Genomic DNA, 15137 nt, shown 5'->3' on the forward strand with positions numbered 1-15137 from the left:
CTAATTACCACAGACACTGACACACCACTCTTGAACAAGACAGATCTGCATTTCTGTCCTAAAGGCACTGTTTGTGCATCTTTGCCTTCCCTTCTGTGAATCGAAGAATGTGTCCACATGTAAAGTCACTCGTGCAACAACAGCAGAGATAAGGTCTTAGTGGAAGCCATGAGGAGGGATCTCACCAACTGCTGAGATACAGACATTAGTTCATCTGGCTACATACAGAGGTGAAAGGCAGAAAGTGAAGAACTTCCCATTATTTGGCTAGCAAATGTCAATCACGACAACACAACAGGTTTTCAGTACAGAGGTTCACCAAGGGACCAACTGGGCTGTGTAAAAATGGCAAGGCAGACAACCAGCTCAGTAACATGGATTCAAGTTCAACAGAATATGCATTGCTATGGAAGGAGAAAAGCATCTGATGCTCTGCGTGACAGTTACTATCACTGGGTTCAGAGAAAGCAAGCAAAAAATCCTCCAGCACCCCCCCAAAAAAAGAGCTTGCTGAAAATAAAACAGACAGTTCAATGCTCATTACTGTGCATTTTGCCTGCATCTGTGTGTGGGCTGAGAATCCTTTTTACTAAGTTTCTTGCTTTTTAAATATATCACAAACACACGCATAGACAAAACAAGAGGCCTAGACCTGTCAGAGGCAGACTAACATCAGCACTTTGGCCTCCTAGCTGTCAGGTCTGATTCCAAATAACCTTTTGTCTTCTTGTTCCAGCTACTAAATTACAGATCAAGTGAAAAATGTAATTATACCCCAAAATGCCATGGATAGCATCTCGGAATACACTGAATTGTGAATGGAACAACAATAAAAAAAAGATAAACTAGTATTACCTGTGGTGCATGGCTAATCCAAAACGCTACACAGTCCCACATGAGTTGTTATAGAACTGTTTCCTATTTGCCAATTTCTCTTTTTCAGAGATACAAACAATTCACCCCTCCCAACCCCCCTGGCTCTTTTTAATGCCTTGTGAAAAATACATCTTCCCTGTTGCAATAAATACTCAGTTATACGGTTACCGAATTCTACTGTGTTTGATTTTTTCCTTGAGGATGATGCAGAATTTGTGGTTTTTAAAGTCATATGAAGCTGAGGATATCAAGACTTATTTTCTAGGCACAAATTTATCTGCTAAATTTTTACAGAAGGAAAAAGTAATGAAAATCTATAGGAATATATTCTTTTCTCAATTGAGTCTGATAATGTTATATTGGATTGGAAGTGTTATCAGATACTGCATTAACTTGTTTTTTCATTTGTTTATTGGAATATTAAATATTCAAGGACTTCTTCTGCATTCTTGCACACATCTCTAAACATACAACTGTTCAAAACACTAAATTATTCTTGGCAGCACCTGACAAGATAAAGTAGGTGGTGGTGTTAGAGCGCAAACCTCCACAGCTGTTAAGACAATTTACATACAATCCGAAAGGCTGCTGATGGCTGAAGTTTTAAACCTCCTCTTTCTTATTAATGTCATGATTCTTACCCTTATTCAAGCACTTGTACTCCTGTATTTAAAAGGAAAATAGGCAATAAACTGGAAAAGTATTAACATTTCAGTTACTGTCCCTTTATTTGCAGCCTTCTACCTCAAATACAGCTTGCAGAAGAATCAAGCTCACCACCTCCATTTGCTAGTACCAAAGAGGATTCTTCTGAGTCTGAGAAGATATGAGTATTTGTTACTCCACAGACATCTCAGGCTGTGCTTGCTCAGGAGGCTGGCTCAGCACAGCCCCAAGGCACTGGACCCTGCGGATGTGCACCACAACACACAGGTCCACATTTGTAGTCCTGGGCAGCTCTAACGGGACAGCAATGTACCTCAACCCGTGGCTGCGCAGGCTTGCTCTCACTTCAGCTGGGGCAGTGTCACACCTTTGTTGGAGAGCATACACTGTGACCTGCAAAGCAAGAAAATGATGCAGGTACCCTAGCTACCTTTTTCTTTTTTCTTTTTTATATTTGCAATGTAAAATTTAGTGAGAAATAAAACAAAGGAAATTAGAGAAGGTCATCTATTTTCCTAATGAAATTCAGTGTCTATAGGAGCATGATACAGAGCTTGTACACTGCTGGCCTGTGGAGAAGGAAATAAGTCACTGAATTGAGAGCTCATTAAAAAACCACACATGGAAAAATTCCCTACAAAGTATCATGTGGAAGTTATATGAATCCTGCATTGAATGCAGTGTCTCATTAAAAAGCAAGTTATACCACATGATGACTTGACTCTGTTCAACTGGGATTCTGCCAGCCCACAAAGAAACCACAATCCAGACTTTTCTCCTAACTCCTAGTACTGTGAGGTCTACAACAAACCAGATCAGGTGAATATTGTCTTTGAAAATACTCTCTTTAGTCCAATCTCTGGCAGCATACTTCATTTTCAGCCATTCTGGAAGTGCCTTAAGCTGTCTGCAAATTCACTTGGCCTCACATTCAGCAACGCATTATAGACCAGATGGATTTAGAGCAGTCCACTGATTGGATTGATCAAATTAAAGGAAGGGGAAGACGGAGATAAAGGAAACTTATTTTTCCTCTACTTCCTAAAATATATAAATAAATAGAATTAATTTATTTGAAAGGGTTTCTCAGGTGTCTCTCCATGTACTTAGGCTGTAAACCACTGTAACCACAGTTTTATGAATGCAGCCTGGCAGCAATCAGGGATCCAGCCATGGACATGCAGGACAGCTGCTCACTGTCCAAACTACGTGTTGGTCTATTAATATTTTCCTGAGGACTGCAAAAATAACAGACATAAAACCCCTTACAGAATATGGGCACCAGAATTACTGAGAATGAAAACAGACATTAATTCATCTTTGTGGTACAAACCACAAAGACTCTCCTGATGCCAGAGCACAGATGCTTTCGACACAGTTGTGATATCCTAAGGCAAGCTGTTAAAATCATAGAATCATAGATTCATAGAATGGCTTGGATTGGAGGGGACTTGAAGATCACCTAATTCCAACACCAGGCACGTCTGGGGCACACCTAGTGCTAGGCAAGGAGAGGATCTAGCTCCATAATCTTATTCCTATGGCAAAGTCTATTTTCCACACTTCTCAGTACTGGAATAATGAGCACACCCCTACATATTTAGCTCCCTTTTTATATGGCCAACCTTGTTTGTATGAGCTCACACTCCACAGCAAAAACCAGGTCTGTCAACTCAGGTCCATACACGAGTTATGGCAGAGCAGACTGACAGACAATAGGATTCACCCCAGAATTCTGGCTGGTGGGGGACCTACAACTCCCTTCCAGGGAGAACTGCAAAACCCTGTGCAACCAGCAATATGGATATCTCCTGCATGAGCAAAGTTTATCTTCACAGTATCTGCAGTTAGTCCAAAGGATCTATTTGTCTTCTTAAAATATCCATAGCAGGAAATAAGAATTTTTAGAGCAGACATACTAAACAGTATTTTTTTGGTAGAGGCTAAGTGCTCTGCCCTGGTGATGGCTGTGGCCCTGCCTTTTCTCAAGGATGAACTGTGTGAAAAGGCCTTTTTTCACACAACAGAAGATAGCTGCATTTATTCTTTCACTGACAGAGAAGCAAAAGCATATGTAAAACTGCAGCCTGGCTGATGTAACAGGTGTCACACAAACATGCAGAATAAAAGCGTATTTTCTGCCAATGCGTATTTGGGCCTAACTATTAGATGCCATTACTTTAAAATCCCAGCTCTGAAATCAAAAGCTGTGCTTTTCCTTCACATAAGAATAAATGTTGGGGTTTCTTCATTTGAATTTTTAAATGCATTATATAGTCCCACATTAGACATTCAGATAAGTAAAACAAGTAAATCATATGATGTCTTTGCATATTAACCCCTGTCACTATTTACATAAGTCCTCTGAGACTGGACCCTTCTGTAGGACCATTGCCATGTACACACCTATTCCTTATGGCACTGCATTTCACAATCTGGGTTTTAAAACAAAAGTGACTGTGAGAAGCTGAAGACTAACTCTAAGGCTGAAGTAAGCAATGGTGTCATGCCACGTTTTTTAAGAACAAGATGAATGCTTGTTGTCAAAAAAAGGCATCAGATGGTCATGTTCCCATTAAACCACTCATTGCACAAGCACAAATGGGTGTCAGCAGTGCAAGATACCCTAATTCAGTCCCCAGAAACTCTTAAGTAAACATGCCACCTAGTGTTTAATTGTGACAATTTCATTCATAAATCATCTTGATTGATTCCTCCCAAGCTGTTCCCTGCAAGTCTGGGTTGTAAGAATCTAGCAGAGTTATCTGGAGATGCCTTCTCCAGATTTGCCCCCTCCATTCCCCACAAAAAGCTCCGTCTCAACTTCTATTTTGCTCCCGATAAGCTCTTCCAAGCTACACTCCCAGCTCATCCTTCTTTTTTGAGGAGCCCACAGCTCAGACTACCATGAGCAATGCAGAAGGCACTGAAAACTGACCTCAGAGGGTCATTCCTGCTGTCAAGGTCCTAAGCAAGCCTGACAGACTTCAGAAAAGCTGCCTTGTCCCACCAGCCAAATGGCACCTGGCACAGACTTCCCACATCTCCCTGCCTAAAGGGAGTGGGCAGAATTATTCCAGGAAGGTGAAGCACTATTTCTAGCTTACAGCTTGCCAAAGGGGGATGAGTTACCACATAGGTAACTCATACATACCATGTAGGTACTGTTTTGATGGATAGAACCAGGAGAAAATCAGGGAAAGGTGCTTTCAAAGTAGAGCATCTCCACAAAGCAGTAAAGACAAATTTCTCTTGAAGCTATGGCAATCTCCTCCTTCATCACCTCCAGCCCTGCTTAACAGTGACACACCTGGCTTAAATGCAAACAACCCTCCCCATAGAAGAGCTACTGCAGGTATGTGGCTTGGCTCCTTTCTATGCACTTAAAAACTGCCAAATTCTCCTCTTAAAAATTCTAATTGAGATTCTCTTGATGCTTCTGTCATGGACGCTCATTATGTTCCTTGGGATTAAATTCCTATACTGAATGACATCATAGCACAAACTGTCCTGAGTTTTCCGTAATGCCTTGTTTGCACTTTTTCCAGATCAATAAAAATCTTAAATGAAACTCCTGTCCCTGCAGTACTTCATCAGCCACTTTGCTCCAGCTCATCAAGTTGCTGTCTATCTCTATTCTTTGCTTGAAATTCTTCTACCTATTTTTGGTCCGTGTAACCATGTTCATGAGCCAACCAAATTTGAATTAATGTCAAGAGTGCAGTTTCATGAGAGATTGTACTACTTTACTAAAAATCCAATTATTCTGCATCTGCTGCATTCTTTTCATTCAGTACTTTTGTAAATCCATCAAAAAGGCAATCAAGAGTAACTGGCAGCATTCCTTCTTTATAAGCCATGCTGATGACTGTGTGCAGTCCCACCATTCTCCAGGGCTAAAAATGCATTACAAGGCAGAGTCCACTGTTACCATTTGTACTTGTCACTCCACAGCCTCCTCTTTCCCAAATATGAGCAGTTATAAAAACTATTGGTTCCCAAACTTTGTAGTCAAACCTCAGCTGAGAACAGTCAACAGCACTTGCTTCACTGTGGCCACTATCAGCTGTCCTTCTGCCCAGGCTGCTGCCTCCTCCTGCCTGGCAGAGCCATCAAGCTCTACTAGCTGAGACTGCCCGACTTCGAGGTGCTGACACAGCCTAAAGGTGACCAGGGAGATACCTGCACCTGGATTCCCAGTATCCCAGCAGTAGGATGTGGATGCAGGCTGCTAACCTGTCTCTGTGGTGAGAGACCAGATGAGACAGCCTTGGACACTAGGATCCTGGCTGCAGTTATTTCACCTCCAGTGCAGTGGCGATTTTGAAGGTTGAATGTCCCCTCCTCCCAGCAGAAGGAATCAAATAACCGGCCCTTAGCTACTTTAGTACATTGTCTTCATCTAGCCAAGATAAATCAGAGCCTAGATAATATATTTTCAGACACAGAAAACCACTGAGAAATAGGACTAGAAGGTACTGTAAGATGTTTTTCTCCAGCCTGCCTCAGGTATCCACGCTATCTGTGCCATTTCTGCCACATGTTTTCTAATATGTTTCTATGCCTTATGATGAGGGAGATTTTGTCACCCCCCTCAGGTGCTGGTCCAGCCCAGCATTTCACTGCTCTTTTCTTTCCTCCCTTAATAGCTAACCTGCAGTGTTCATCACTGTATTTCGGTCCTATCATTTCTTGTCATATCCAGCATGAACACAGAGGACAGCTTATTTTTTTCCTTATAATTGCCCAAGCCAATGTATGACCTAGACATGAATGTCACTTAAAATACTTCTTTTCTAATCAAAATATAAAGAAAAAATGCTACTCACAATTTAAATACTTTCTTTTTGACACTAATTCCAAGTCCTCCACTACCAGAAATTAATCTCTCTCTTGTATTTAAGAAGCTGAACACTTGTCTTCCAATATCAAAACATGACAGTTTAAAGGTGCTTGTAAAACTTTAGTGCCTATTCCTACACAGTGTCTCAAATTTCATGCAAGATAATCAAGTATAGATTTTTACTTAAAAGATGCCTTTTCATTTTCCAGTGGCTAGACAAATGAAATGTTTATGCTGAAGGCTCCATCCCAATCCCTGTGGAAGTTTGTTTATATGAATTGAATGCCATCAAACAGTGTAAAGAGTATAAAAGCCAAGATAATACACCCTCATATAAGCTTTAAGTTTTAGTACATCAAACCAAGCATGGTTTTTATGCAAGAAACATTTAGCTTTAGTAGAATTATTAATAAGATCTTAAGAGGAAAATACCCAAGAGAAAAGGATTAATTTATGAATTTAGTAGAGCCTAGCTGCAGATACACGGTACTGTATTTGAAGAGCCAGGTGCATTTGCCTTAGGAGTACTATAACCACTTCTGGTGTATTGAATAATTTTTAGTACTAAACTGAAATTTTCATCTGAGAAAATTTCAACCTGGTTGTGATACTCACATTGCTTCCATTTGGCTGCCTTTCAAAAACACTGGATTGGGAAACACTATGGTGGTAACAAACTTGATATTTACCTTTGCTCCATATGCTTAGCAATGCCCTGAACTGCTCCAAGACTCTGAAATCCTTGGAGGTCTTCCCCTTAATTCAGTAGTGTTTGGACCAGATTATACCCACTGTATCATGCCATTTGTGTAAATCAGTATTGTCTCCAACTTACAAGCTCTCTTCAGGCATAATCATATCACTTATTCTGCTTAAGGCAAAAGTCATGAATTCTAAGCTGATGGTAATAACACAACATAAACCAGGAACCTGCAGAGATGTTAACAGTTCAGGGAAGCAACGTAAGCAAATGCTTTCCTTTGGTACCTCTCTTTCTCTTGATTCCCTCAATATCCACTATTGTTATAATGAAAACAAATTATCCCTTTCAAAAATCATTCTTTAATCAGGCTAAATATTAGGTAATAGGAGTGCCACAGTCAACTACAAAGCACTGTCCCTTTTCCTGTGCACAAACATAGACAGCCAGAGGGAAGGAATTGAAAAAGACACTTTCCATGATTTAACTCTGGTAGCTTTCTTATTCTTATTTCTTATATAGTATCTATTTTATAGATGCATTAAACAAACAAAAAGCTGCAAAGAGACACAGCCAGAAAATACAAAAGAATGGCAACAGTGAAGGGCAAAAGAAAATGATCAGCTGAATATATTTTTGGTATGATGCTGTTTGTCATTTGAAATACAAATTTACTAAAATATATATGCTGGTAGACTTACTGTATTAATATAAACTCCTCCTTGCTGCGCTATAATACCAAAGAGTATTCTGGATAGAATCACTACTGAATTGCTAACAGTTATTTAAAGAAGAGAGCCAGCTATGTAGTTAAGTACTCATGTCAAGGCATGCTACAATTAAGTAAATACATGTGGTAACCTATGTGTAGAATACTACTCTTGCAGGACAAGCCTGAGTGACTGATGAAAAGAATTCATTTACTCCCAAAGTCATTTGGATGTATTAGTTTGCTGCTTCTAGCTGCAAAAATGCCACACATACATTTTATCACTGCATGTATTACTTAACCCTGCAGATAAAGGCCACCTTTGTGTACAGGTTTTATGTTGCTTTTTATCAGTGTGGTGTCTGAGCATCTTCTGGGCAGAAGCAATATGGCCAGGGAGAAGCCCCTTGTGAATTCTGTGGCCACGCATACAAGAGTGTGACTGTAACCCCTAATAGACAACAATGGTGGGTTGTTAACATCCATGTAGAACTGAGCATTTTAATTTGTTCTGACCAAGCATGCTGCAAAAAGCAGGGAGTTGAAGGCAATGTAAAACACAACATGTCAGATTATCAGTGCCTTTCCAGCCCAGAGTCTGCAGGAACAGGTATTTCTGCTCACTACCTTCTTAACCCCAGGATCTGCTGCTGGGGCAGCACAGTACCCTGCAGCCCTCCTGTGGAAGGAAACGCTCAACATCTGGAGAGACATCCCAGCAGAGAATTAAACACTATCTAGCAACCTGTAATAGGATCATTAGAGGTTTAGAGGAGCTGCAGAATGGGAAGAATAATGAATAAATGAAAGACTAAAAAGATTTCTTTATTGTTTGCTAATAGCAGTACCTGCAGAAAATTCAATGAAGAGACAAAAATGGAGTTGTAAGATGAGGCTAAAAAGCCTTCAGAAAGGGACGTGGTGTGAATAACAATGTGAAAGTGTCAAATACCTGCAAAAATTGAACCAAACCCAAGGTTGTTTTAAAATTGACTGCCTCTTGTACAATTTTGATGTAAGAAAAACAGCAGTGCTCCTAAAAATTTAGTTCCATAACCAGATTACATCTCCAACTAAGGGATATTAGAAAATAGTCTTTCCTGGAAGTCCTGCATTTTCTTCTATGGGAAACTGTGTGTGAGCAGCATGAGTAATGAGAACAGTAATATCAACTTCTAGCAAAGTTATTCTTCCTTTTCTGTCACCTTTGCCTTAATAGGAATAGTTTTCTTAACTGTCTATTACTTGCGTGGAATTTTCTGCCAAGGAAATCTACAGCCTCCCAGACTTCACAATATGCTAATCATTCCAGCTCTTTAGCTCTAGCTGCAGTGTTAATTGTGGGTTCTATCATTTGCACTTCAATGCCCAGTTATGAGTTGCAGCAAAACAGATACACAGAGGTTACTACGTCAAACAGCAACACAGAGTTTTCTGCACTGTCCCACTGTTAAGTGAAGACTTCACAAACAGCTTGCTCTTGGCTTAGCTCAAACTCTGCACTGTTCTGTACAGATCATCACTGCTGAATGCCTCGTGCTGCTTCTGGCATGTACTTGCAGCCAGAGAGCAGAACAAGCACTCCAGCCCCGGCTCCAAGCAAACTCATATTTCACGTACAACCAGTATGTTTGAACTGACTGAGCCAGATCCGACTAGGAGAGAAGTTGATGGGAGCTTTGCCAGGATCCAAGTAAGCAGAGACCTGGCACTGGAAAAAGCCTTCCTTAATCTTTACTGCACTTACCAACAGTTTGTCCTCTTTCAGATAGATTAAGATCATTCTTTTTGCAAACACTTGAAGCTCAAACACTGCCAAGGGTTTTCTCTAACTCCAGCCTGCTCTTCTCATCAGACCAGCACAGCAAAGAAACAAGTTGTGGGGCACAGCCTTTTTCTGACACAGGGCACTGTGTCACAGCATTCAGGTCTCACCCAAGGCATGGGGTGGTTGCACTAGTGCACAGGGCAGGTGACAGGAGTGGGATTGAAAGTGGAACCAGGATGGCTTTCCATCAGCAACTGTGACACCTGATCAGAGCATTCATGAAACCACAGCTTGCATTTACTTCCAACACTTAATTCCTCGAATATATTTTTCCAAATTTTACTTGCTGAGGTAGGATTAGAAAGGAGTACTATTTTCTCCTTGTCTGTGACACAAAGACTGCTGACTCAGTAAGGGCAGCATTTTCAGGAAAACACAATAGCAATAAATGTTTCAGAACTACATATTTTAGTGACAGATTACTGCAATTTTTTTCACTCCTATATGTGAAGATTAATTGCTTACAGCAGGTTACACTTCTCCTACATTCACCATTAACTTGAACTACTGGTAATTAATTACAGGACGTACTGGTACCAGGTACTTATCTGGCCTACATCTTCTAGTATGTGTTCATTTGCCCCAAGTACAGCATTCCATACACAGAACAAACATAAAGCAGGCGATCACAACTTGCCCAAGCTTAAATCACAACCCTAAAAAGACAACATGTGATCATCAAATTTTCTTTGCATGACAAAACTCTATCCAAAATCCTTGTTGAACCTGGATCCTGTTAAAATGACAATTGCCTACAATGCTAAGAAAGAATATGCAGCATGCTATTCTCCCACAACACTTCATTCCTAAAAATCATTGCGGTTCCTTTCAGATTAAAGATCTGTTAAACTATTGAGACTAAAATTTAGAATTTGTGTCTACAGATCAAGCACCTCATCAAAGTCAGACAGAAATAACTTTTGGATTAAACACCAGCATGAAGTATGTTAAAGCATAAATGTTTTCTTAGGCCTGATATAAAAAATGTTGGATAAAAAAGCATGAACAACAACAGCTCAATCCAGACCAATTATCACATCCCCCTTCTGGAATGGGCATGACTCCACTAATTACAACCTCAAAGAAATTATCATTATGGGAATAGACAAGTACCCCAGGCAGTACCAAGATATCTCATCCAAATGCTGGCTCCTCCTGCCAGCCTGTGCGTTGGTGGCCGACCCACCCCATGGGAGCGGTGGCACTGGAGTGACGGAGACATTGAATAATCCCTGCTGTCAACACGGGAGGCGACAGAACGAACAGACTCCCTGGATGGTGTTAACAAATCCACCGAGGAGATGAATGCCTTCAGCTGCACTTTCACATTCTGGAACTACTTTCAGTATGAAAGAAAATCTCGCTTGTAAAGAGCCTAATTTCTTAGAAGAGTACTGGTGCTTAACCTTAGAGCGCTGAATTCTCATCCTCCTCTTGAGAAATAATGGAAGTTTCTGTCCCTCATGTATGGCTTTTCCCTATCATTTCTGAATCATTCAAAACACTCTAGGCAGCACTTTCAAACAAACCAACTCAGTAATCTTATTTTTTAATATTTTATTTGTTCAGCTGGCCAGAAAAAAAACCATGAATGTTTTTTCACACATTCAGCAAAGAATTTACTTTGCAGGAAAATGTCATACTGAATATTCATTAACTTATTTCTAGGGGTCTGAAATTTACTGGAGTTACAGAAGTGGGTGAAGGTTGTGATTTGTGGGCAAACCATGGCCTTTGTCTAATACACTGTACAACATGTCAGCCTCAAGCAAAACATCTGATAGAACTCTCACTGAACTACCACTTCCCCATAATATTCTTCTATTTTAGAGGACTTCTAAAGTTTATATAAAAACAAACATGAAATTCCCTTTATTCTGTTTTATCCCCATTTGTTAGTACTGACAAACACTTGATAATTCACCAGTTTATTCCAAAGCCAAGTCCATACTTTACCTGAGGCTACTGTGAGCAACAAAATGGAAGGTGACCCCTGAGTCTCTGTCCACTACCAAACCTCTCATGACTTCCCCCAGGAGAATATGAATCAAAAGCAGCTATGGTAGGCTTCACCATACAGACGTTTGTGAGCTTTTTTCTTTTTAGTTGCCAATATTTCAGTTGATGTAATCTTTTTTTTTCACATGTATTTGCATGAGATGATGGAAAACTACTGGTACTGGTAGAGAAGTCCTAATCATCAATATGGAGGCTTTAGCTGCTAAATCAGGTCTCCAGCCTGAGCAGATCCCCTTGCCTATTTAGCCCCACTCCTCTTATAGCTGTGATTGCTCCTACTCCTCCTGGCAAGAAAAATATGTTAGAAACAGCTGCTATTCCTCCTTCTGCATAGGAGAAGGCACAGAAGGTTGCCAACAGTGTAGTGGCTTAGCTGAAGCCAGCTATTTTTACATGACAGCACAGCCACAGAGCCCAGCCTTACAGGCTGCTCCTGCCTGCATGTACAGAAATCTAGATGAGCACAAGTCCTCGTAGGCCTTGTGCCTTCATGATGCCTTTCACATCATGAACCACTTCAGAGGTAAATAATCCTCTGAACACTTAAATTTCATTCCACAGCAATACAAAAGAAGACCTAATACAATCACTAATGAGGTCCAGAGGTGTGTTTTCACCATTGCCAGAGCATTACATTAACTCCAAACATTTTCAAGCACAGGTACCTGGAACTAAGAATGTAGCACTCCTCTCACATTAAGCCAATATAATAAGTTTTTAAGCTGTCATCTGGGAAGAATCTTGGACTCTCCTCTGTGCTGCATTTCCACTAATATGAGCTGCATCAGGTAGCAGACCCAGCAGAAAATTCACTTATCCTTTCTTCTGGCTGAGTCAGTTTTAATCCGGAGCTGTTTGCTAGTGTCACCTATTGTGTAGCTGCACAAAACCGTATGTCAGTAAAAAGCTGGTGGTGAAGGAGAGAGGCGGGGGTCCCTTCAGCAATGGTTTGCCTTCTGTTGGTCTACAATTTTTACACCACCTACTCAAAGCTGCCCAGCCTGAATAATGACATCCAACCCCAAGCACAACAGAAAACACAATCTGTTATGGAATATTTGGTACTAGAGCAAACTCCTCTGAGGCCTTTTAGAGCACTTCGAGAATTACAAAAGACTTCCTCCTCAACTGCAAAAACTGTAAGTAAAACTAAACACAATTTTGAAACTGTGTTTTTCCTTGTACAAAACAAATTCTTCTGATTTCCTAGAGAATGTAGCATGGGTTTCAATCATCATGATTGCTTTATTACACTACATGAATGTAATAATATTTACAACCATCCCACTAATGAACCCGTTCCCGAACACCCTCTGGACCATTCTCTTACTTACACAGAAACATCTACACAAAAAAAGTTTGTCACACTGCACTATGTCTACTTCTTATTGTGCCTCAAATAAAGTAAAAATTCCCTTTCTCATGCCTGTTACAGCATTCAAAATCAACCAGTGACCAATCACAGGAATCAAGTGAACGAGCACTGGATGTCTCAATGGCATCTACTCCTCTTGGACATTGCAATACCATTCAATTGAACCAAAAACTACCATTACCACTGGATTCATTTCGAAATAAACTTGAAGGGAAGACTTGTGCCATTCTCAGAAGGCCTTCCCTGCATCAGTATGCCTTCCCTAAAAATGTCATTGTAAATTGAATTAATTTGTTATAGAGGATGAATAGGTTTACATGTCAGGTCAGTCACTCAAGGAATTATTATAACTGAGAAATCCAAGCCAGTATATAATCAGCCAACACAGATATGTGAACCCAACAGATAATTCTGCTAAAAGTGTCCTAGAGATGAGGATACACACAAAAAAAGCTGATCTCTTTTCATACTTGCCATGACTATATGACAGCAAATTCACTCCCTGCTTTCCAAATACAAACTGGCTCTAGTCCCCAACTAGCTGGCCAGCACTAAAATCAACAGTCACACTGCAGAAGTATGCTTAGCAGATGTCAGTAAGTCAATTCAGCACAAGGACCAGACTCAAAAAAAAAGTTTTGTTTGACAGCTCTTACTGCCATACCACCTGGGAAATGAAAATATCCACATGTCACTGCTTACAAGGCTGTTTCTCATATGTAAAATAATTTCTAATTTTACATCTTCAGATGGCTGCTAACTGCACAAAATTCTCAGTTTATCATCATGTAAGTCCTAGTCCATACAATGCTATGGGATACGGTGCATGAGAGAAGGAGATGAAGGAAAGCCCACTTCAAACGAGAAGAGCAAGAAGAAATGGAGGCAAACAGACAACACCCCAATTTCAGATCCATGAAAAGGAAAGAAAACACACAATATCCCAACTTGAGACCCATCCACCAAAGGCTTGGCAGAGAAGAGGAGCTTTGGACCATGTACAGAAAGATAACAAACTTGAGCTGTGGTGAAGGGTCAGTGGGAACCAGATTTATAACCCTACTGTGGAAAATGCTTGAGTGTATACATCGACAAATATAACCTGTGACCAATTTTAGAGGTAGCTCCTAAGTTAAATTGTATATACCCATATATTTACATGGTGAAAACATTTGCATTAGGTACTTATTAGAAAGTTTTCATCATAAGCTCCAGTCAAATATTAGTTGGGAGTCAAGATCATATTAACAGGATGTAAATTTTGCAGTAGGATAGCAATACTTGTCAAAGTATAGAAAAATAGGGACAGGTCTTCTGACATAACACCTTTTCCTCTCAGGTTTGATAGAAAGACTGGTATTAATTACAAAAATTTTAAACTGAATACTTACCTTTTCAACTGGAGTATTTTCTTCACTCGTTACACTTGCTTTTCTTGATTCATTTTTTGTTCTGCTCAGCCTCCGGGACACTTTTTCTCTAAGCAAAGTGGCATACCCAATGTGCTCATATATGGGGTTTGTTGTCATTTTGGAAATATACTCAGAAGCCTTTGTTTCTATATACAATGTTATCAAGCCATCTGTAACCAGATCATGGATTGATTCAAATCTTTTCTCCCCAACGAAGTGCTTCCCATCATAGAACAACCTGTAGTTTAAGGTCTGATTACCAAATCTGCAAACACCAGAAAAAAAATAGAGGGAGAGAAGAAAGAGAGAGTGAATTCAGACTGTGTTGAAGGCTCTTCCATCCTGAAGCATTTCTGAGGTGCAGAAAGCGGGTGCTTAACCACATATGGGCATATTTACAGTCAACAAAGAGATGGACATCTACCAAGTAGTCAAAATCCTAAGGGTCTGAATCACCCTCTGTAAGGAAGCCAGGGAGACCAAGCTCCTAATTCAGGGCCCAATTAAATATCCAAAGTTATGTAGGAAAACTCTAGCCCTATTTACAGCAGGTGTAATCTATTGGATTTTTTAAGTGTTTTAATAATCCAAGTGCTGTAGCAGTACATTCAGTTTGTGACACTGAGGTTGGAATCCCATCATTGATTACAGCATTCAAAGATATGATATTGTGTTAACTGGTCCTTTTATTGCATCAAAACTGCATGTC

The 15137-nt window shown here is 40.1% G+C and overlaps 1 protein-coding gene across 1 annotated transcript in view; it reads right to left on the reverse strand.

Moving 5' to 3' along the window:
* CHN2 (chimerin 2) overlaps positions 1 to 15137 on the reverse strand; it is a 163293-nt gene that overhangs the window by 50412 nt on the left and 97744 nt on the right. Inside the window, exon 6 of the mRNA XM_048302692.1 lies at positions 14408 to 14693. Within this exon, the coding sequence (XP_048158649.1) occupies positions 14408 to 14693 (286 nt within the window). The remainder of the gene's footprint in view (positions 1 to 14407; positions 14694 to 15137) is intronic.

The sequence above is a fragment of the Corvus hawaiiensis genome, chromosome 1 (genome assembly GCF_020740725.1).
Source record: "Corvus hawaiiensis isolate bCorHaw1 chromosome 1, bCorHaw1.pri.cur, whole genome shotgun sequence".
Classification (NCBI taxonomy): Eukaryota; Metazoa; Chordata; class Aves; order Passeriformes; family Corvidae; genus Corvus; species Corvus hawaiiensis.